Source organism: Sylvia atricapilla, chromosome Z, assembly GCF_009819655.1.
Source record: "Sylvia atricapilla isolate bSylAtr1 chromosome Z, bSylAtr1.pri, whole genome shotgun sequence".
Classification (NCBI taxonomy): domain Eukaryota; kingdom Metazoa; phylum Chordata; class Aves; order Passeriformes; family Sylviidae; genus Sylvia; species Sylvia atricapilla.
In genome coordinates, this window is record NC_089174.1 from 34,587,724 (window position 1) to 34,610,271 (window position 22,548).

General features: G+C 41.2%; 1 protein-coding gene across 12 annotated transcripts in view; it reads left to right on the forward strand.

The window, feature by feature from the left end:
• MEF2C (myocyte enhancer factor 2C) overlaps window positions 1-5,669 on the forward strand; it is a 132,220-nt gene extending 126,551 nt beyond the window's left edge. For 10 of the 12 annotated variants that reach the window (XM_066338810.1, XM_066338799.1, XM_066338807.1 and 7 more), the window contains one exon: window positions 932-5,669. In XM_066338810.1, coding sequence (XP_066194907.1) covers window positions 932-1,253 — 322 coding nt within the window. In that variant the 3' untranslated portion in view covers window positions 1,254-5,669. The remainder of the gene's footprint in view (window positions 1-931) is intronic. The other 2 variants (XM_066338808.1, XM_066338809.1) reach the window with 1 other exon arrangement.
• Window positions 5,670-22,548: the final 16,879 nt, after the last annotated feature.

Here is a 22,548-nt window from a genome sequence, read left to right on the forward strand (position 1 = left end):
CCATTTCTCCCATGGACACAAAATGTGTGCTCAGTATTCACTCTCCTCTCTGCCTGTTCCATTTTTCCTCTGCCACTACCTGCCCGAAAATGCACAGAAAAAAAGGAGAAGAAAAAAAAAAAAGAAATAAAAAAGCTTAGAATACTTATATAGCTTACCTTTGAATATATTTCAGCACAGCAGTCTGTCTGCTGGTAGCATCCCTTGGGCTTGGCTTTCCTATGGACAAACATTGTAGTCCTCTCTAATCTCCTACTATTCCTCAGGTTGTCTTTTGTACTTTATCCAAATGCATTCTGGATTGAATTATGGATTCACAGATTTAAACCCTTAAAATCACATCTAAGTCTTTTCCTGCCTGTACTATTTTGTTGATGGCAATGTCACAACCAGTAATTTCAACTCCATTCTGAAAAGTATAAAAATTACCAGGCCAAATTTTTTTTGTTTCTGTTTTGCATCTAAAGTCATATGTCAAAACAAACCACAATAAAAGTAGTTGGGTGCATCCAAATTAATTGGATTCAACCCAACAGAAACTCCATGCTTCCCCTGTCTCTGACAATGCATACACATACACAAGCATTAGTTATGTGGAAACCTGCAAATGGTTCCAACAATGCAAAGGCTCACCTTCCCAAATTTGTGATGACGCTTGATTTTAAAAAAAAAGGAGAGAGAGAGACTGAAAGCAAAACCTCTCTCTGAACTAAGGGCTTGTCCCCCTAAAGCTGACCACATCTGTTGTGATGCTGTTGTGATGTTGTGATCTCCTGGAATCCATGAATTCTGGTCAGGCAACAGTCCCCACGATCTCAGCGTGACCTGGTCCTGTGCGAGCCTTTACACTTGTGTTTTGTGTGAGTGTTTGTGCATATCTGGGGGCTCCATGCCTCCTCCGTCTGTAACTGGGTTTCCTTTCCTCCTACAGAGCTTGCACTAGCACTCATTTATCTCAGAGTACAAATCTCTCCCTGCCTTCTACTCAAAGCCTCAACATCAAGTCAGAACCTGTTTCTCCTCCTAGAGACCGTACCACCACACCATCGAGATACCAACAGCACACACGCCATGAGGCGGGGAGATCTCCAGTTGACAGTTTGAGCAGCTGTAGCAGTTCCTACGATGGAAGTGACCGGGAAGATCACCGGAACGAATTCCACTCCCCCATTGGACTCACCAGACCTTCGCCGGACGAAAGGGAAAGCCCCTCTGTCAAGCGCATGCGGCTCTCTGAAGGATGGGCAACATGATAGCATTATTACCTATTAGTTGGGATTTTTTTTTCTTGCAGTGTGTGTGTGCTATACCTTAATGGGAGGGGGAGGGGGGAAGGGTCGATATGCATTATATGTGCCGTGTGTGAAAAAAAAGTCAGGTACTCTGTTTTGTAAAAGTACTTTTAACTTGCCTCAGTGATGCAGTATAAGGATAAACAGAAATGCTAAGATGAGCTTAGCATTTGAGTTGTACAACAGAACACTTGTACAAAATAGATTTTAAGGCTAACTTCTTTTCACTGTTGTGCTCCCTTGCAAAATGTATGTTACAATAGATAGTGTCATGTTGCAGGTTCAACGTTATTTACATGTAAATAGAAAAAATGAAAACATTTGCCAGAAATGGCAGATCTTTACTGAGAGAGAAAGCAGCTGTTATGCAACATATAGAAACTGTACAGATGTTTTGACAGACCCAGCAGTTGGGTGGCCATGAATTGATGCTAGAAAGAGACTGGGTCACCTAATATACTGAAAATGCTCACAAACATGCAGGCATTTTGTTAGAGTATGGCACTCAGTTAAAAAGGATCAAAACATTTCAAGAGGACCATACTTAGAGAAATGTTGAGTTCGAGGGCTGACACATTTAATTTTAAAAATTCTGGGTCTGCATCACTTATTAAATAAAAAAGTATAAAAATATGTACATTACATTTTGCTTATTTTCGTATTAAAAAGTAAGACAGAGTTTGCAAAGCATTTGTGGCTTTTTTAGTTTCCTTAAGCCAAAATCTGTTCTTTTCTCCTTGATAGCTTTGCTAATCTTTTAATCAGTCCTGAAGAAACAAACAAAAAGGACTTTTTGTATAGAAAGCACTACCCTAAGCCTTGAGGAACTCCATGCTTTGCTAACCAAGATAACTGTTTTCTCTTTGCAGAAGTTTTGTTTTTGAAATGTGTATTTCTAATTATATAAAATATTAAGAATCTTTTAAAAAAAATCTGTGAAATTAACATGCTTGTGTATAGCTTTCTAATATATATAATAATTATGGTAATAGCAGAAGTTTTTGTTCTCTTGATAGTGGGGAATTATATTTGTGCAGTTGCACATTTAACTATTTTCTTTCGGTTTTTCTTTTACTGGGTATACATTTTACAGATCAAAGTCAGCTGTTGAAAGACTGATCTGTAAACAATTAGACTTTACCCATGGTGTAACAACTTAAATAATTTTAATACAGCATTTTACAATCAGTTGGGTGAACTGCCATCCATTGTATATACTGATTAGTTCTTTCATGCTGTTTTGTGCATTGTAACAAGTTAAGGGCCCTTCTATTACTTAATGTCCTGCGTATCTTGTAGTTTTCCATGGGTTAAATAACAAGGTGGCGTAAATTGGCCCTTTCTCATTAATGAAGCTGGTATTCTGCCCGTCAGAATTTAATGTGCAGCTCTAATGGCTGTAAGCTACGTGAGTGCAGGTAAACACATGCCGAAGCAGAAGGGGGAGGCAAAGGGAGGGATCAGCACTAAAGTGCCTGTTGTATAGATTCCTCCCCCTCTCTCACAGGCATAAAACTCTTAAAGAGATCATCAGTTAAAGAGTGGTTCAAAATCAGTTGATTTTAACAGCCAATATTGGCCATCTGGTCCTTGGTTCTCATGGACCTCTGCAGTCACATCATCTCACAGTGGGCACGTTGTTGAGCAACGCTCCCTGTGTGTTTGCACCAGAGCGGGACTTGCTTCAGCACACGGCATCCACACTTTCTCCAGCCTCATATTGTTCCTTTGACTAAGATAGCTTGACCAGAGGGCACGTGTCATTTTCTTCAAGTCCCTCTTTGTCCCACTTGTATGTTAAAAAAAAAAATGGTATATTCAAGTGTTTCAGTTTAATCTTTCTGTTGGAGGGGAAAAGTGTTTAAGCAAAATGTTAGTGCCATAGTAAAAGTGTAATATTTCTCCTTTTTTCAAGAGTCCTTCTAGGTCTCAACTACTTTCATTGACATTATGGTGAAGAATATAGCTGCAACAGCAAAACATCAACACAAACTACTTTGAAGGGAAATCCACACACTTTTTTTCCACCTGTACATGCAGTTGCTGTGCACTGCTCAGTGATGGAGTGTACCTCTCTGTAGTAGAGAATGATGATCAGACTACAGTGTGCATTAGGACACAGGCTCTTCACTTACCATGACTTTACAGAAGCCTGCCTTACAGGCACTTTCAGCCGTGCAGGGGCTAGTACATAATCTGGGAACTCTTCAAGCAGAATACTGTGCTACTAATGCATCCATCTCGTCTCGTGTAGCAAACTGCAGGGTAAACAAAGATACGCATGTTTTTAAAAAAAAAAATGAAAATAAATTTAAAACCTCAAAACAAAACAAAAGGTAAAATGGAGCCCATAATTAATTTTTAAACACAAAAAACCTTGTGTATTAAACCACTTTCTTCACCCTCAGATTAACCTGTACTCATATTCTCATCTGAGAATTTTGAACTTAATGTATCAAAAATATGCAAATGTATCACAAATATACCTTGTCATTTCAAGAAAAAATACAATTTTATTGGTATCATAGTAGAAACTTCTCAGTGGGGAAGGGGATTTGGTCTACTAATATATTAAGAATAGCCATATTAATAGTTTACCTTGCGATTTGCCTCAGCAACACATGAAAAAGAATGAAAGATATCATTTAATGAAGATACAGTGTAATATATTACTGCAAGTAACTAAGCAGAAAGTAGCATGAAAAGTATTGCCTGGGCAATTTATATTAACTCTGACAGTGATTTTTTTGTATAAACACAAGTAGAACAAAATCACACGAATATAAATGCCGGTCAGCCCTCTTGTTCCTGCCGCAGAGGGCAACTAACTTATACTGGCAAATTTGTGGGGGATAATGCATATTTGCAAACTGATCTAATGATAAGAAGCACAACTTTGATTGTGAAGTCACTTTCTGTAAACTATAACTGTCTACCTTTCTTGTTCCTTTATCTGTATCTTACCATTTATTGTATTTGCAAAAGCTAATTTGGGTTTATTGTGTGATTCCTTTGTATTTAAGGAGTTTGGGGCAGAGCCCTGAAAGAGTATTAACATTTACTTTACTTTAACTCATGCTATATGATGTTTTAGGCAACATTCTTAATTGTAAGTTCAAACACCTGAAGTGGCATTCTGGACACCTGCAAGTATTGCTATAGCTGAGCTAATCTCTATTAAAAGGTGTTGTCAGTTAGTGTTTAATTGCTGGTGACAATTATATGATATACCCTATCTGCACAACATATATATTGTATGCATTGAGCCATTCACAGTAAAGCTTTTGTCATTACAGTGTCTCTAAAAATTGTGTTTTATAACAAAATGGCTTATATTTTTCCCAGAAGAGGAATTTAGCAATTTTTAATGACTAATGTAAAAATTAGCTGTTGTCCTCAGATCTTTTTCAGGTAAAGCTAGCATAAGAATAGAACTCATAGGCTGTTTTCAAGGATGTCAACCCTTTTGTATTGTATCTGCAATCCTATATACCCACTTTTATCTGTAGTCTAACAGCTGTTTTGTTTTCCTTCTTCCTTCACCTTGAAGGTAAATGCTTTGTAATTTTTTAAAAGCCACTTGAAACCTCAATAAAGGCTGTTGCCTAAACATGGCATACTTCATCTGTTCCTGTTTGTGCCATCTGCTGTGATGTCGTCAGTTATACGGCATTAATTTCCTGCCACTACAGGTCTCTTGAAGGACTGATGGAACATTGGTGTCTATTAGAATGCTTCAGACTGTAGATGTAATAAAAGGCTTTTGTTAATATATTTTAACCAAAGATGTGGAGCAATCCAAGCTTTGAGCCACAGACTTTCTGCATCAAAAGTACCCATTTGATTATTTTCATAATCATGTGTTGCATTTCTACCTTCCCTTCTCATACCTCAGACTGATCCATACCTCAGTTTGATTCAAAAAAAAGGTCAGTTAAGAAAGTCATTTAAAAAAAAAATTAAAATGCAGTATTAAAGTCTTATGTGTATTTAATATCAGACCTGGGTTACTGCAGGCATTACACTTGGATTGCTTCAGATGGTTTGTTGTATCCTTTTTTTCTTTTTTTCTTCTCTTTCATGGGGATTTGCTTCCATAAAACAATGGTGATAACAAAATAGCTTGTAAATGGGAGCGTACAAGCATTTGCAACAAATATTAAAGTAGAGGCTCACAGCGGCATAAGCTGGACTTTGTCGCCACTAGATGACAAGATGTTATAACTAAGTTAAACCACATCTGTGTATCTCAAGGGACTTAATTCAGCTGTCTGTAGTGAACAAAAATGGGAAAATTTCAAAAGATTCTCCTGCTGGAAATAAGGTATAATTTGTATTTTGCAGACAAATCAGTAAAGTTACTGGCTTTCTTAGTGATATGGTGTCTGTTGTGCATTTTTTTATTAATTTAAATAGTTTTCGATTTTCACTGTAACACGTGAAAGAATCAGTGCTTTAACTACCAACAGCTGCCTCAAGGTCCCTTACCAAGTATTTGTTTTGTGCTTGCTTTGAAAGCTAAGCACACATCACCCCACCAAGTCAGGGAAACTTCATCACTGCTCTGGAGTCAGTGTCATTTGGAATGAGGCCATCTGAATCTGTTCCTAGCAGAGGAACTATGTGAAATAATACCTGGCTTTCAGGTGCTTAGTTACTAACAGGGAATCTAAACTCCCATATGTACATGTCCTGTGAATTCTACCCATGGGGACAACCATGCAAAAACTCTACAAAAATCAATGTTTTCTGTCATAGTCATATATCATTGGATCTGTGCTCTGTCTATATTCTCTAACAAAGCTGCATAAGGACTGTGTCAGAAGGAATCTATTTACCTTTCTATGCTTTTTTTACTCAGGATGTTTGGTTGGTTGGTTTATTGGGAGTTACAGAGGGTTTTTCAACTAATATTTATAGTTTCAGAGTTTGAGAATGAAAGAGTAATTTTATTTCAAAAAGATGTGTTTCTACATCAGAAGCAGACAAGCTATGAAGAAGTGAAGGTGCTTGGTGAATGTGACAATTTCGAAAATAACTTTTCAAACGCTGGTTTCAAAATAGGTTTGTGAAAGGAAAGACCTATGCTGTGCTGTTCCTTTTCACAGCAATTTCTTTTAAGAGAAATACTGCTAGTATTGCAGTGTTGGACACAGCCTAGCAATGAGATGCTAAAACTAAGATTAAATGTCATTGGTTTCACTACAGAATATATTTTGTACAGGTAAATAGCTTTTTTGTCATTATTAGCCAGGATGAACAAAATATTTCTGAAAATGCAGTTGTCTTAGAAGATTTATCTGGAAGTCCTCCATCTTGCACTCATCTATGTGGTAAATACCGATAATGCTATACCTACATTGGAAAAGAAACTACTTAGAAAATAGAGTCTGTTTTATACTTTGTTCTGTTATTTGTTTCTCTGGAAAAAAATAAGCACACACTGATTACTTTGCTTTAAATTCTGTGAACTATATTTATAAACAATTATAAAAATCATGTTGCAATGGGAGTTGGGGGGTTAACAGTTCTTTAAAAAAGCTTTTTCACTTTAGGTTCACATATGTCATCCTGAAGAGCAATTATGAAGTGTACAGTCTGAGATAATAACTAAGTCACATACCTATTCCATCCAGAGTGTTTGCTTACCCTGAAAATTGTTTTCTTCTTTTCTTTAGCAAAAATCAACATAACCTCTTTACAGAACTGGGAAACTATGCTGAAACAGTGGATGCATTTGTCACATTAAGGAGAGGAAGCCAGCAATGAGGCTCATTCATACCTTACCCTTTCTCAAACACAATGCCTATATATCCAGAGGCAAAATGCTGGGAGTGAGAGAATCCAAAGAACAGCATGGGGAAATTATTTTGAAACAATCAGATCATTAAGTCTATAAGCAGTAAAAAGATATTGTTCATCTTTGTTGACAGACGTAGCCTATTCCTCCTTAATTCAGTGGAAATTTACCAATGCAGCAAGATTATTAATTATCCATCTAAACTGATACATGGAATTCCAGTTTTCTGGGGTCCCTGATTTTGGGACATTCAGACTGCTTAGTCATAGAGCTACATTTTTTGTGTTGGTGTATTGTATGTACTTGTTTCACACTGAATGTTCAGAGCACCTGCATCTATAGGTAGATCTATACTGTGCCCTCTGCAGTCTATGTAGATACATCCAAGATAACTCTGTTGTGATCAGATATTTTGGTTAACAGTAGTCTTTCTACTGCTGGTGTTCTTCCTTCTCTTCCTGGATATATTGTAGAATGCTTCAGTTCCATTCTGCATTCCCTGATTGCTAAACACACTTGAAGGCTAAAATGAGAATACTTGTGTGAATGCTGAATTTGAACTGAGTTCATTGCTTCTGAAAGGTGCAAAGTGTGCTGTTCTAATTATGCTTTCTATCCTCTTCTTTGTGCTTCTGTTTGTGGTTCTTTCATAGTCTGCCCAAAGCTTTCAGCTTCAAGTATCTGTCTGTGTTTATCTGGATAATGATCCATAAGCTTTTTTAGGTTACAAAAGTGTTGCCTCCTTCTGGGAGCAGGTGTTGATCACCATTAGCTGTGCAAGTTTTACTTCTCTGACCAAAGACATAAAACAATATAATAAAATACTTAACTGTGCAGAAAAACTTAGAAATTATAAAACTTAAAGGCAGTGTGTTTGCATGATAAACATAATTGGTGTAAATCATGATTTTGTTTTTACAGCGTATTGCATAGCTAATTATTTTCTGTAAAGTTGCTCAGGATCAAGTTTTCAGTCTCACTGTGAAACCAGCTTCCTGTGAGTCCCTTTTTTTGCAACCCTTTACAGTATGGTAGAATTTTTTTTAGAGAAGTGAGAGCTAGAAAATATCATTATGACATCCTCTAGAATTGCATTTTTACAGTGGGAAACCTTTATCTAATGCATACTGCTTTATCTAATACATACTACTCTGCCTGTTCTGAGTAAGGAACAAGATGGGCAGGAGACAAATTTGCTTGAAAAAAGAAACTACGTAAAGTATGGGGTTTGAACTTGGAAAAAATATGAATGACAGAGAGTATATCCTTGTGTGAATAATATGGAGGTAGCAGATCTGCAGGAAAATGCTCTGTTTCAAAAACATTGGAAGCACAGGATATATACAAAGAATCAGACAGCATGTTCACAAATGCATATGATGAGCATGTTATGTGTAATTAAGTAGTAGGATTTTTGGCCATAAAGTACTGTGAAAGCAAACAACCTAGGTAACTCCATAATAGTTTGGATAAGTTAAAAGGGTATAGTTGCATTTGTCTTGTTAAGCATGATGATACAGTATCCAGCTAGAGTAAAGGAGGATGTTTCCATGGCTTATTTTGAGAAAATCAGAAGCATTCTAGGGAACAATTCATGTACGCTTTTTGCTTTGGTATGCTCTTCCCCCTGAAAATCCGCTACAGACTACTGTCAGGGAAAAGATAATGAGCTAAGTGGACTTTTGTTCTGATCCCACATGGCAGTTCTTGTGTCTAGACATCACATAATATAACCATCCTAATTTTCCCTGCAAACCCTTTTTTTCAGATTATACATATTGATTTTACAGTGCTGGAAATTAAGACAGTACAAAAGTAGTATTCAGTATACATAATCAGCCAAGAGCTAAATCTGTCGCTTAGCATGGTCTTGCTTTTGGAGGAACTCTGGGGAAAAAAGAGAATTTTTGACCCTTGGAAGAAGGGGCAGGCAACCCAAGAAGAATACAAGATGTTAGGTCATGTAGAAAAAAAATTAGAAAGGAAAAGTTCAATTAGAATTCAATCTGGTCAATCATTGGTGTTAAAGATGTTGAAAAAATGTTTTTATAATACATCAGCAACAAAATGAGAGACAAAACATTCTCCATGCTTTACTGAACACAGAGGACATGTCAGCAAGGACAAGGCAAAGGCTGAGGTGCTCAGTGCCTTCTTTGCCTCCAACTTTAACATATTCTTAGAGAAACCAGTTATTCTTAGAGAAACCAAGCTCCTGACAGGAGGAGAATAGATGGGAGCTGAACAGTCCCCCTGTAGTCCAAGAGAAAGTAGTTAATGACTTGCTGAGCAATTTAGACAGTGGAATAAGTCTGTGTTACTGAAAAGGATTCATCCAAGGGTACAGAGGGAGCAGGTAGGAAAGTCTTGCCACTCTCTGTCATTTATCATCTGTCCTGGTTAACTGGCGACGTCCCAGGTGACTGCAGGTTGGCCAGTGTGATATACATCTCCAAGAGGGGCTGGAAAGATCTGAGGAACTATCACCAGCCTGTCACCCTGACCTCTGTCCAGCAGGGTTATGGAGCTGACCACCTGAGTGTGATCACTCAGCACCTACAGGACAACCAGGAGATCAGCAGCATGGGTTTAGGAAAGGCAGGTCCTGCCTGACCAACCTGAACGCCTTTTATTGCCAGGTCAATTACCTGGGGGACAAATGGAAAGCTATGGATATTGTCTACGTACAAAGCAAAGCCTTTGAACTGTCTGTGATTGCATTCTCTTGGAAAAGGTGGCAGCCCATGGCTTGGGCAGGAGCACTATTTGCTGGGTTAAGGACTGGCTGGATGGCCAGGCCCAGAAAGTGGTGGTGAACAGTCTGCAACCAGTCACCAGTGGTGTTCCCCAAGTCTCAGCATTGGGGCCAGTCCTGCTCAATATTATCAGGACAAAGGGTCTGAGTCCACCCTCAGAAAATACGACGCTAAGTTGAGTGGGAGTGTTGATCTGCTGCAGGGTAGGAAAGCTCTGCAGATAGATATGGACAGGCTGGACTGATGGACTGAGGCCAATGGCCAGTTCAACAAGGCCAATGGACAAGCCCTGCACTTTGGTTACAATAACCCCATGCAGTGCTATATGCTGGGGAAAGAGTGACTGGAAAGCTGCCTGGTGGAAAAGGACCTGGCGGTGCTGGCCAACAGTTAGCAAGACAGAATGTGTTGTATCCAGGAGGCCAAGAAGGTCAAAGCATCCTGGCTTGTGTCAGCAACAGTGTGTCTAACAAGACAGTGACTATCCCACTATCAGCACTGGTGAGGCCACACCTTGAGTGCCGTGTCCAGTTCTGGACCCTTCACTTCAGTAAAGTCATGAGGTGGTGGAATCCAGAGAAGGGTAATGAAGCTGGAGAAGATCTAAAGTGTAAGTCATATGTGGAGTAGCTGAGGGAGCTGAGGTTGTTCAGCCTGGAGAAAAAGAGACTCAAGACTGACTTATCATTCTACAACTTTCTGAAAGTAGCTACTTGGGGTTTGATCTCTTCTCCCAGACAACCAGCAACAGGGCAAGAGGAAATAGCCTCGTGCTGTGTCAGGGGAGATTTGGGTTGGACATCAGAAAGAATTTTTTCAAGAAAAGAGTTATTAAACATTGGAACAGGCTGCCCAGGAAGGTGGTGGAGTCACAATCCCTAAAGGTGTTTAAGAAATGACTGGACTTACTGCTATTGTTTAGTTGACAAGGTGGTGATCAAAGGTTGGATTCACTGGTCTTGGAGGTCTTTTTAAACCTGAATGAACCTGTGATTCTGTGCTTTTGCAATATTGTTCGTGTACCCAGCTGACTTAAGTGTGAAGATCCAACTGTTTATTTATTCCACAACAGCCAGGGAAAAGTAAATAACTGCATACATTATAGACACAAAGACACACTTAAGGATGCACGATTGATAGAACTAACATGCACATGAAAGAATGAGAAAGTATCTGTGTGTAAATATAGAGATGGAAAGTGAAAACAAAGTTATGACATGCAAACATTGGTCTGTAACTTCACATACCTACTGTTCAACCACATACCAGAACTTTGCTCGAAAGATGGATTTGTAATTGCCTGCAAAGTGCCAGGTAATGCAACAAGACTTCTCCCACCATGACAAAAACTGCTTGCATGTGTAAATATGCCAATATTAGTCAGCAAACTTTAATTAAGAAAACACATATACACAGTCAATAAATAATGGAATCTTTGTTCACTGTCAGAGTACCCAGTTACACAGCAAATTCCACAAAATGACATTATCAGGAAATATACTCCGTGTGCTCATGTCAAAGATTAAGATTTCTTTTTAAAGTAGCCTATGAGACCAGCCTGCAAATGAATATTCTGGATTAGCTGTTCTGTGCAGACTTCATAGTATCTAGACAGACCATCTTAATAAAGATACGCTGTAGTTTTATCAGAATTAGAGCACTAAGCAAAATTCCACAAATATATTACATGGATCAAAATCAAAGACTGGGATGATGTTTTCTCCTGCCTCTAATATGTATTCATGTAGACTGGAATATTTTCAGAGTTTCCTAAAATGTTTTTTGTATCTCTGAGACAGTGAACTAGTCAAGCTTAGTAATAGTCTAACTATGAAATCATTTAGTGAGGACAGTATAGCTACTCATGAGAAATGATCATGACAGATGCAGCATAAATATAACAATTATTTTTTAAAATCTCACCTTTATTACCTTAGCATGCAGAGGCAAAGGCTGAGCCAAACAAAGCCTCCTGCAATGACCTCTTTGCTATTTATAGCCCTTGAATATTAATTGAACAATTCAGTCTATCAAATTGTTCAGTTCTTGCAGAAAAACAGACTTTGTCCCAAGGTAGAAGACAGATAGGAGACAACTCTACAAATGAAAAGCATACAAGGAAAGCAAATATCTTGCAAACATCATTGCAGTGCCCTCTTTCTGAATTCTGTTTGAAATTTCAGCTGTCCTAAATTTGAATAGTCAAAAAGAGAAGCTACATTCAAATAGTGGTAAAAATAACCCCAACTGAATTTTTCACATCTTTGTGGGTGTCCCTCATAAGCGCAAATAGCATTTGGTTGGGATTTTGCAGAACTGTAGATCAACCTGCAGATAAAGCAGTGGAAGTTAGCAGAGCATTGACTTCTAACCCCTTTTAAAAGGTTAAAGGACCTTGAACAGGGGAAGAACAGTAGCTTAAGATTTTCAGGTTTTCAGAACAAAAATGACTAATCAGCAAACTTCTGAATGTAGCACAGGAATTATGCAACCTACCTTCTGAAAACACAGGTAATTTCTCCAATCAAATGTTTGGCACTGATTGCCTTTATATCTTCAGGAAGAAATGTGGATATACTTCAAGTGTAATATGGTTTGGAACAATTTGCAGGTCTTTTCTTGCAACAGGCAACAGATACCTAGAAATCACCTCCTGATATTTTCAAAGAAATATCTTTCTACTGCTGGCCTGTCTGAGCCTCACATCTATTAAATACCAGATGCATATTGCAATTGAATTCCTAAGTCGATGTATTAAATGTCTCATTTCCTCCCTTTAATTCTTTTTTTAAGAATTTTTCAGGACACTGAAAAGTACAGACAAAACCCATCTTATGTCAGTATGGCTCAGAGAAAACAAAATTCTTTCTGCTTCAGAAAACAATGAGACCAACAATAGGTTTTGAAACAAAAGAGCTGTTGTTTTAGGGAGCAGTAGTCACAGGAAAGCCACAGAAAAATAGGTGCTCCAGTAAGTGGTATGGTCAGTGAAGGCAATGCCATAAAAAACTTTTCAGCTGTCCCTCTCTCTGCTTTCCTGATGGAAGAAAAGCAGAAAAATACCTTCCTTCTCCTAGCCCCCTTCTGCTGTACTCTAGATACACCCTGGTGAGAATCATAAAATCACTTAGGCTGGAAAAGCCCTTTAAGGTCATAAAGTCCAACCTTTACCCCAGTATTGCCAAGTCCATCTCCCTAGGTGCCACATCCATACATATTGTAAATCCCTCCAGGGCTGGTGACTCCACCACTGCCCTGGGCAGCAGTTAGAGACTGAATTAGTTCATGCCTCAAACACTGATATAAAGTTTTGCTCATTATAACTAAATCTGTATAAAGAAGCTCAAACCAAAGAAGCCTCACTGAAGATACTTTCTGGGACTTTGGACTGAAAGTCAAACTTCTGAGATTAGATAAAGGGAAAACCCATTTTTCAATCACCTGAAACAAACAAGTAAACAAGGAAAAGAATGTGAGCCAAACCCGGCAGCCCTGCTAAGAATCTTCTCTGGCTTCCTTCAGAGTGGAGGAGGCTATGGCCCACAGACCCTTTTGCTCGGAGCAGGTTTGCACAGATTTTCCCCCCAGCCGAGGTGGAGGAGGAAGTTTGGGTGTGTTGTAACCTCTGCTCAGGGACAGTGAACCCATCCTTCCTTACACAAACTGGCTATGGAACCCCCAGCCCTGGGAATGCCACATCCACAGGACATTCCTGTGAGGGGCAGCTGAGGAGATGTCTTAATCTATCAGAGACCCCCAAAGTGCTCCCCAGAGCCATTCCTGAAAGCTGGCACCACAGGACTGCGTGTGGTGCACCAAATGTGGAGTCTGTTGTAAGAGACAATGCCAAACTCCCCCCGACCCCACAGAGGTGCCTGGATTTTCCTGCCTGGCCTGAGCAGATATCAACCCATCAGAGTCTGTGCTTTTTGGGGGGACCTTCACCACCAAGGAGATCAATTGGGGAGGATCAACAGAACATCCTTGGGATCCACAGAGTGGTGATATTTTCTTATTTCTGTTCTCTCCACCTATTTTCTATTTCTCTCTCTCTCTCTCTCTCTCTCTCCCTCCCCCTCCCCCCCCCCCCCCCCCCCCCCCTCCCCCCCATATTTATTGCCAAATAAAACTTGTATTATTGTCACTGGCATATGGTCTCATTTGCACCATAATATGAGCAGAGGTATTTCTAAGAACCTTAGTACCCGGATCTTGACAGCAGCCTCTTCCAGGGCTTGACAACTCTTTTGGTGAGAAAAAGTTTCCTAATATCCAGTCAAAATCTCCTCTGGCACAACTTGGGGCCATTTCCTCTTGTTCTGTCACTGGTTTTCTGAGAGAAGAGACCAAAACCACCTGGCTACAACCTCCTTTAAGGCACCTGTAGACAGTGGCAAGGTTCCATCTGAGCCTCTTTTTCTCCAGGCTGAGCCCTCTGCAGCTTCCTCAGCTGCTCCTCTCAGACTTGTGCTGCAGACCCTTCCCCAATTCCATGGACCTTCTCTGGACTTGCTGCAGCAGCTCAATGCCTTTTGGGTGGTGAGATGCCCAAAAGTGAAAGCAGCTTCCTAGGAGTGCTCTCACCATTGCCCAGTACAGAGGGAAAATCTCTGTCCTTGTTTTGAAGGCCACTCCATTGCTGTCAGAAGCCTGGATGCCGTTGGCTTTCTTGGCCACCTGGGTCCAACCATGCTCTCCATCAGTAAGTGATCTCACTCCTTTGCTCACTGTACTGGGTTTAGTCGATAAATGCAAATAGTCAGACAGAGATGGACACACAGCCCTTGCACAGCAGCACTTTGGCTCAGCCTCACTCCTGGGAGACTTAATTTCACTGAGGTTAATGCTGTTTTGTACCAGAGTACAGTTTAAGCAGGACTGAGTTTAATTTACGGTATGAAACTCTTTTCTGTGGCTACAATATGTGGAAAAATCTCATTTTGTCCTCACATTGCACAAAGGAGAAAAAGAAACTTGCTTTCCTCTGATGGTTACTCAGGTGATAGAGGCACAGGTAGCACTCTGATAATTCCAAAGTAACTCTTTAGGAATACTAGGAGACTAAAATTATACTTTTAATTACAGAGTTAGTGAATAAACAATCAACAAGACAGAAATAGTTTTTAAAGTCTTAAATAAAAGACTGTGAGTCTTCAAAGTCATGCCAGACCACAGCCCACAGGTGTCACACTGAAGTTAAGGTTGCACTGATATGCCTAATCTCTTCTCTGTTATGTAACATGTCTGATTTGGGCCTGTCCCTCTTCTGGGCATGCAATACATAGCTATTCATTAATGTTTCTTTGGAGAACAATGAAAAAATTCTTCCTGAAGTGATATAGGACTGCAACCAATATTTTGTAACTGAGAGTAAGATTTTTTTTAGATCAGAAGACTTGAAATTATTATTAACTATATGTTAGATACCTAGAAACTTTTCTAGGCAACTTTTCCACCTTAATTATCATTTAAATTTAAGGGAATACAAATTCTGAAAATCTTGTCAGGCATGCTGTTTTTTCTGCATATCTCCTCAAAGATACTCCTGATCAATTCAAGGCCTTTTCAATTGCAAATCTCTAAGTAAACAAAAGACAAATGGGGACACACAGATCACAATCTTGGTGAGGGAAGATGAAAGGCTTTCCATGGCTTCCATGCTGAAGTAGAAAAACCTGTCTGTTGGTGGAATTATGGTATTCATGGCACCTCTGTGAAAGAGTACAGAGACCTGGCACAACTTGTGTGACTAACAATCCAGCTGTGCAGACAAAGAAAGTTGAAATTCAGGTCTAATAAAGTCTTTCAACAAGACACCCCTGCATAGCTTTATAACCAGTTTGATTGAACTGAAAGGGCAGATCTGCAGTGCATGCTTCAAGATAAAGCTCATGGGAAGAGTTTTAAGGGCCCCAGTTGGCTTCAATGGGCTTTGGAATAGGACCTTTATGTTCAAAGGCACTTCCCTAAGATTTATCAGTGACATCAGGAGCTGCCTGACCACTGCTATGGGCAGACAAAATGTGCCTTTCCTAGCAGCACCCAGGCATCTCCCCTATGCATCTGCCAGTTTTGCTGCACAGACCCCGTTAGTCCAAGCTGTGCCCTGAACGCAGGATCTGCCCTTTTGTCTGATTATCCCTGCTCCTGGTGCATGGGTTTCACATAGTAAAAATGGCAAAGCAGTTAAAAGTAGTTTTCCAGTCCTCCTTCTACTCGTGGTGGGAACTTATACTTGCATCCCTCCTTAGAGTTCCCATTCCCAGCTCCTGGGTGAGCAGCAGGAGTTCATTTTCTTTTACAGGAGCAGGTGCACATCAAAGCTGGGAATACAAAGACAGGTCTTATGACACAAACCCATTGTTTGTGTGATCGATCAAGCACTCTTCTCTCTGTGTGAGATTGTGTTAATAAGTGTGTTTTGATAGACATGTGGCAGCAGCTCCCATCAGATAGAGTAATTACAAGTACTGTGAGTGTTGCTTTGCTGGTCTCAGCTCACAGGTTTTGGTAAAAATGTACCTCACATTATTTTCCTTCTACATCTTAGAAACAAAAACATCTGACTGTGTCATACAAATTGTTCTTTCTGATGTCAAATCTCTGAATGCAGGGGTGGAATGCTGTTTTGTTAGATATTTTTTGTAAGTTGACATCATCTTCTCTCTTTAAAGAAGCCTATGTTGTATTTGAAGAAACTCAGTTGATCACTCATAATTATATGTGGGTTTGCAGTTTCACACTACATGGTCAATATTTTCCCTAATTTACTAAAATTAATTAAGACAAATTAGGTGTGTAGTTTTGCTTAAGTACATAATTGTGTTATATCTGTGTATATCTGTTTATGTATGTGTGTATCATTTATGATACACAACAATGGAACTTAAATATAAACATTTAAAAGACTTCATGAGCATAATATAAAGCCCATCTTTTGAGCAAAGTCAGAAGCAGGTGAAAGTTTGTCATCGTTATCCATACTTCTTTTTTAATGTTTGTGAAGGCATGTTTTTAAGATAAGTGATCAGACAATCCACACCAAAAAAATCTGACTACAAGAAGCTTGTTCAGAGATGTTCAGGGATGTTCAGGACCTTCTCCTGATTACATCACTTTGGGTCATGAAATAGAACCATCAGCTAACAACCTGAATTACCATCTCTGTAAGCCAAAGCTGAGAGCATATTGCTACCTGTATTTCCTCAGGGCAAAACTAGGACACAGCACAGAACTGTTCTGAATTACAGGCACAGTGGCTTTTTTCCTCTGTCCTCTGATATGCAGTGAGAGGTGACATGATCCGACAAGTTTCTTTACAAAACAATATGTAGACAGAGGTGACACTAAAAAGTAAGTCCAAGTTGGGAAGGCCATGTCACCAGAGGGATGTCAATAAAGATGAAGAAAAGAGAGTGAAGAAGGTCTAAAAGAAGAAGATAAGGCTCTCCTTTTCAAATATGTTCAATTTCAGAAAGTGGTAGCATATATTTACAAGAGATCTTGTAAATATCCAAATCCAAAGAGGTGACTCCTTTCTACTACCACCATTTTTTAGCATCTTCAGGTGGAGTAGGATGGAAGCTCATGTTGGCAGCTTACCTACTTACCTTGTGGTTTATCAAGTGTAGCCATGGACAGTACTTCCACCAGGTCCTGTTGATGGCATTGGAGGGATCATCAGGCTACCCAAGGTACTGTGAGATTCAGTCCCAAACTGTGGACTGCCTGTAACATGGAAACACATGAATTTTTGTCACTGAATGTATCCATATGTTGATTTTCTTTGCCATATAGATGTGTACGTGGTTTGGCAGCTGGAAGTTTTTTGCTTCTTCAGGAACAGTTTTATTTCTTGGTTTTTCATGAAGAGAAGTTGGACTCTTACTGTGGTACCAGCTTTTGTCTTCCTTTGTCTCCCATTGCCTGCAGCAGAAAACCATTTCTCCCAAACAACAGATAGACATGAAACTGAACCTCTACACTTCAGCTATTGGACACCTCTGTCTCAGAAATTGATGTTGTGGAGCTGGCAACAAACACCAGGCCTGCCATTCCTAATGATACCTGTTCCAGAGCAAAGTTTAATTTTTCAATTACACTGTCTTGCTTTGTCTCTGTGCAGACATCACAACGTGATGATTCCCTCCAAATCACACACCCCTGAAATACCACCTCCATCCTCTTCCTGGACCCTGCTTCCTGGGACACTTGGGACAGTACTCTTGGGATATTCTGTCCCACTGCCTGCCTGCCTAAGCCCTTCTTGTGTGCCTTCAACTGCTCAGCAGCAATGTACACACATCAGCATTGTGTCACCCCTTCCTTACTATCAGTATTAGGAAGTAGTTCTTTTTCTGGACCTGCTGTACTGCTGTAATAGAAAATGATGGTTCTGAGAGCTCCTTGTATGCTCTGAGAGGACTTTGTCTCCCTGCAGTGATTATTGAGTACCTACAGAGAATAGCCTCCTAATTTTTTTAAAGTAAGATGGTTTAAGTGATTCTCTTCAGATTAGAAAAACATGCTGAATCTGAGATCATCTCATCCAACTTTTTGTGTCTTGTGGGAAGTAGATTTTTATTCCAGCTGGTCGAGGGGTCTGCCACTTGGGACCCAGAGAGCCACAACCCCCCCCCAAAAGATGTCTCGCTAAAAACAGCTTTTTGGGGGGTCAGGGCGCTCCTCAGCGGGCAGAGGGGCTTCTCAGCAGGAGGGCAGAGCAGTGATTTCAGCTCAGTGATTTCACCTCAGTGCTCTCAGCTCCTGCTCTTGTGAGTTGCCCCTCTTTTAGCCGGCCGTGATGAGAGAGAGAGAGAGGTCTCCTGTGGAATTTCCACAGGTAGTAACTTTATTGCAAAGGTACCAGCAAAAGGGGTCCAGGGACGAGGTACCTCTGCCAACCAGAGGAAACCCAGGGGTTTTTATGGGACACCAGGGTGGGAGGAAAAGAATACAAAATCAATCAATTGTAACAGATCTACATAAGATCCCGAGGGGGCTTGTGGGTCTTCGGACAGGTCGCCATGACTAGAAAGTTTGTCTTTTGTCTTAGGGGCTCTGGGTGAAGTTGCAAAATTCTTTCTTAACTCCTCAGCTTGGCTCCCTCCAGGGCAAAGCAGTTGGGGCTCCGCCCACCCCCACAACTCCTCCTTTTTCACATCACCCTGCACTGACCTCACTCATGTGCCAAAATACACCTTTGAGGCAGGATAACAAAGTTTAAGTACTTCACTTCCCTTGTACTTATGACATCCTCTGTTGATTAAAAATTTGTGCCTATTCTTGACAAATACAAATATTTCCTGAAGGAAGACCCTTGCAGTGCTCTACAGCTGGTAAAGCTACATTTGTTACGCAGGCATGACTTCTTTATCTTCCTCTTCTTCAATGTACATTTAAGTACTTCTCTTATGTTTTTGTTTTCCCCAGCATTCTAATAGTTTTAGATGTGGTCTCCAATTTTTCAGCTTCTGTTTTTAAAAATGGATTCAAGAATGTGTGAACATGAGAGAACATCTTCATGAGGGAAAGTCCTCATGTGACATACTATTGCTGAGTTGTACAAAACTATTGTTGTGGCTTAAAAACAAACCAAGTAAGAGGCTCTAAGTCAGAAATAAAATTTAATGAGAAGAAAAGGAAAATAAAATAGAATAAAATAAAATAAATACAAAAAGAAAAACCAGTGACAGAGTCAGAATACAACCTGATCAGGGTGATGGAAACAGTCCAGACGAGGTGGTCTTCCTGAAACAGAAATCTTGTAGGAAGGTCTGGTAGCTCCAGTCCTCTGGGAATCCAGTGGGAGAGGGCTGCTTCTACTGTCCCAAATCCCAGCTTATATCCAGGTGAGAATGCTTGGCTCTTCCCCATGGGCGGAGCATCTCACAATGGGATGATGAGTCATGGAAGAGAGCCTTAATGGCCCATTAAAGAGAGAGATAACTCCCTGAGGGAGATATCTCTGAGTCATGCAAAAGGCATTGATGGGCCATTAACTGAAGATGGTGATAGAATACATCCTAAACTACAACCCAGGACAATCCACCCCTTATTCTATTACCATCTACAACATGCCTAAATCAATACATTCTTACAGATGAATGCATATATACATACAGAATGAAACCTTACACACTGCTCTCACTTAAAATTAAGTCTCCCTGTGGTACACAATGGGTTTCTCCATCTTTCTGCATTACCCACCAAGTGTAGCCAGGTCCTTGAGCAAAGACAATCCCATGGACGGGTCTGCCTTTGCCTGAAGTGGGATTAATCCAAACACTCTTTCCTAAAATGCCCTTCATGTGTACCACAGGTACTTTGTCTCCATCCACTGTGTGTAAGGGTTCAGACTGGGCAGGACCACCTCGATTGATAGACCCTCGGGTGTTAACTATCCATGTGGCTTTGCCTAAGTTTAGTTCCCAATTCTTGAAGGTTCCCCCACCAAGTGCCTTCAGGGCAGTCTTTAATAGTCCGTTGCACCGTTCAACTTTCCCGGCAGCTGGTGCATGATAAGGAATGTGGTATATCCATTCAATACCATGTTCTCTAGCCCAGGTGTTTATAAGGTTGTTCTTGAAATGGGTCCCATTGTCCGACTCAATTCTCTCAGGGGTGCTGTGTCTCCAGAGGATTTGTTTTTCAAGGCCCAGGATGGTGTTCCGGGCAGTGGCATGAGGCACAGGGTGGGTTTCCAGCCATCCAGTGGTGACTTCCACCATGGTCAGCACATACCGCTTTCCTTGGCGTGTTTGGGGAAGGGTGATATAGTCAATTTGCCAGGCTTCCCCGTACCTGTACTTCAGCCATCGTCCACCATACCACAGAGGCTTCATTCGCTTGGCCTGTTTGATTGCAGCGCAGGTTTCAGAGCTGTGGATGACCTGTGAGATGCTGTCCATAGTAAGGTCCACCCCTCGGTCACGGGCCCATCGATATGTTGCATCTCTTCCCTGATGACCAGAGGCATCATGGGCCCAACGAGCTAGGAATAATTCTCCCTTGTGCTGCCAATCTAGATCCACTTGTGATACTTTCACCTTGGCAGCTTTGTCTACCTGCTCGTTGTTGTGATGCTCCTCATTAGCCCGGCTTTTGGGTATATGCGCATCCACATGTCGAACCTTCACGGTCAGCCTCTCTACTCGGGCGGCAATGTCTTGCCAAATGTCAGCGGCCCAGATGGGTTTTCCTCTGCGCTGCCAATTGGCCTTTTTCCAGCGATTCAGCCATCCCCACAGAGCATTAGCTACCATCCATGAGTCAGTGTAGAGATAAAGCCTCGGCCACTTTTCTCGTTCAGCAATTTCCAAAGCCAGCTGGACAGCTTTAAGCTCTGCAACTTGACTCGATCCACCTTGTCCCTCGGTAGCTTGTGCAACTTGTCGTGTGGGGCTCCATGCTGCAGCTTTCCATTTCCGGTTAGCTCCTACAATTCGGCAGGAGCCATCAGTGAACAGAGCATATCGTCTTTCAGTCTCCGGTAGCTCATTATATGGTGGGGCTTCCTCAGCGCGTGTTACTTGCTTTTCTTCTTCTTCTTCTTCAGACGATAATCCAAAAGTTTCACCTTCTGGCCAGTTCGTTATAACTTCCAGAATCCCAGGGCGATTTGGGTTTCCAATGCGGGCGCGCTGTGTAATGAGGGCAATCCATTTGCTCCATGTGGTATCGGTGGCATGATGTGTGGAAGGAACCTTTCCCTTAAACATCCACCCCAGCACTGGCAGTCGGGGTGCCAAAAGCAGCTGTGTTTCAGTGCCAATCACTTCTGAGGCGGCTTGAACTCCTTCATAGGCAGCCAAGATTTCCTTTTCTGTGGGAGTGTAGTTGGCCTCGGAGCCTCTGTAACTTCTGCTCCAGAATCCCAATGGTCGGCCTCGAGTCTCCCCAGGCACCTTCTGCCAAAGGCTCAAAGACAAACCATTGTTTCCAGCTGCGGAGTAAAGCACATTCCTCACATCTGGTCCCGTCCTGACTGGGCCCAGGGCTACTGCATGAGCAATCTCTTGCTTGATCTGAACAAAAGCTTGTTGCTGTTCAGGCCCCCAGTGGAAATCATTCTTCTTGCGGGTCACCAAGTAGAGAGGGCTCACGATCTGACTGTACTCAGGAATGTGCATCCTCCAAAAGCCTATGGCACTTAGGAAAGCTTGTGTTTCCTTTTTGTTGATAGGTGCGGACATGGCTGTGATCTTGTTGATTATCTCTGTGGGGATTTGGCGACGACCATCTTGCCATTTGACCCCCAAGAACTGGATTTCTTGAGCTGGTCCCTTAACCTTGCTTCTTTTAATGGCAAAACCAGCTTTCAGCAGAATTTGGATAATTTCTTCTCCTTTCTTGAAGACCTCCTCTGGTGTATTCCCCCATATGATGATGTCGTCAATGTACTGCAGATGCTCTGGAGCCTCACCCTTTTCCAGTGCAGCCTGGATCAGTCCATGGCAGATGGTGGGGCTGTGTTTCCACCCCTGGGGCAGTCGGTTCCAGGTGTACTGCACGCCCCTCCAGGTGAAGGCAAACTGAGGTCTGCACTCCGCTGCCAAAGGAATGGAGAAGAAGGCGTTGGCGATATCAATGGTTGCATACCACTTTGCTGCTTTGGACTCCAGCTCGTACTGAAGCTCTAACATGTCTGGCACAGCAGCGCTCAGTGGTGGCGTGACTTCATTCAGACCACGGTAATCCA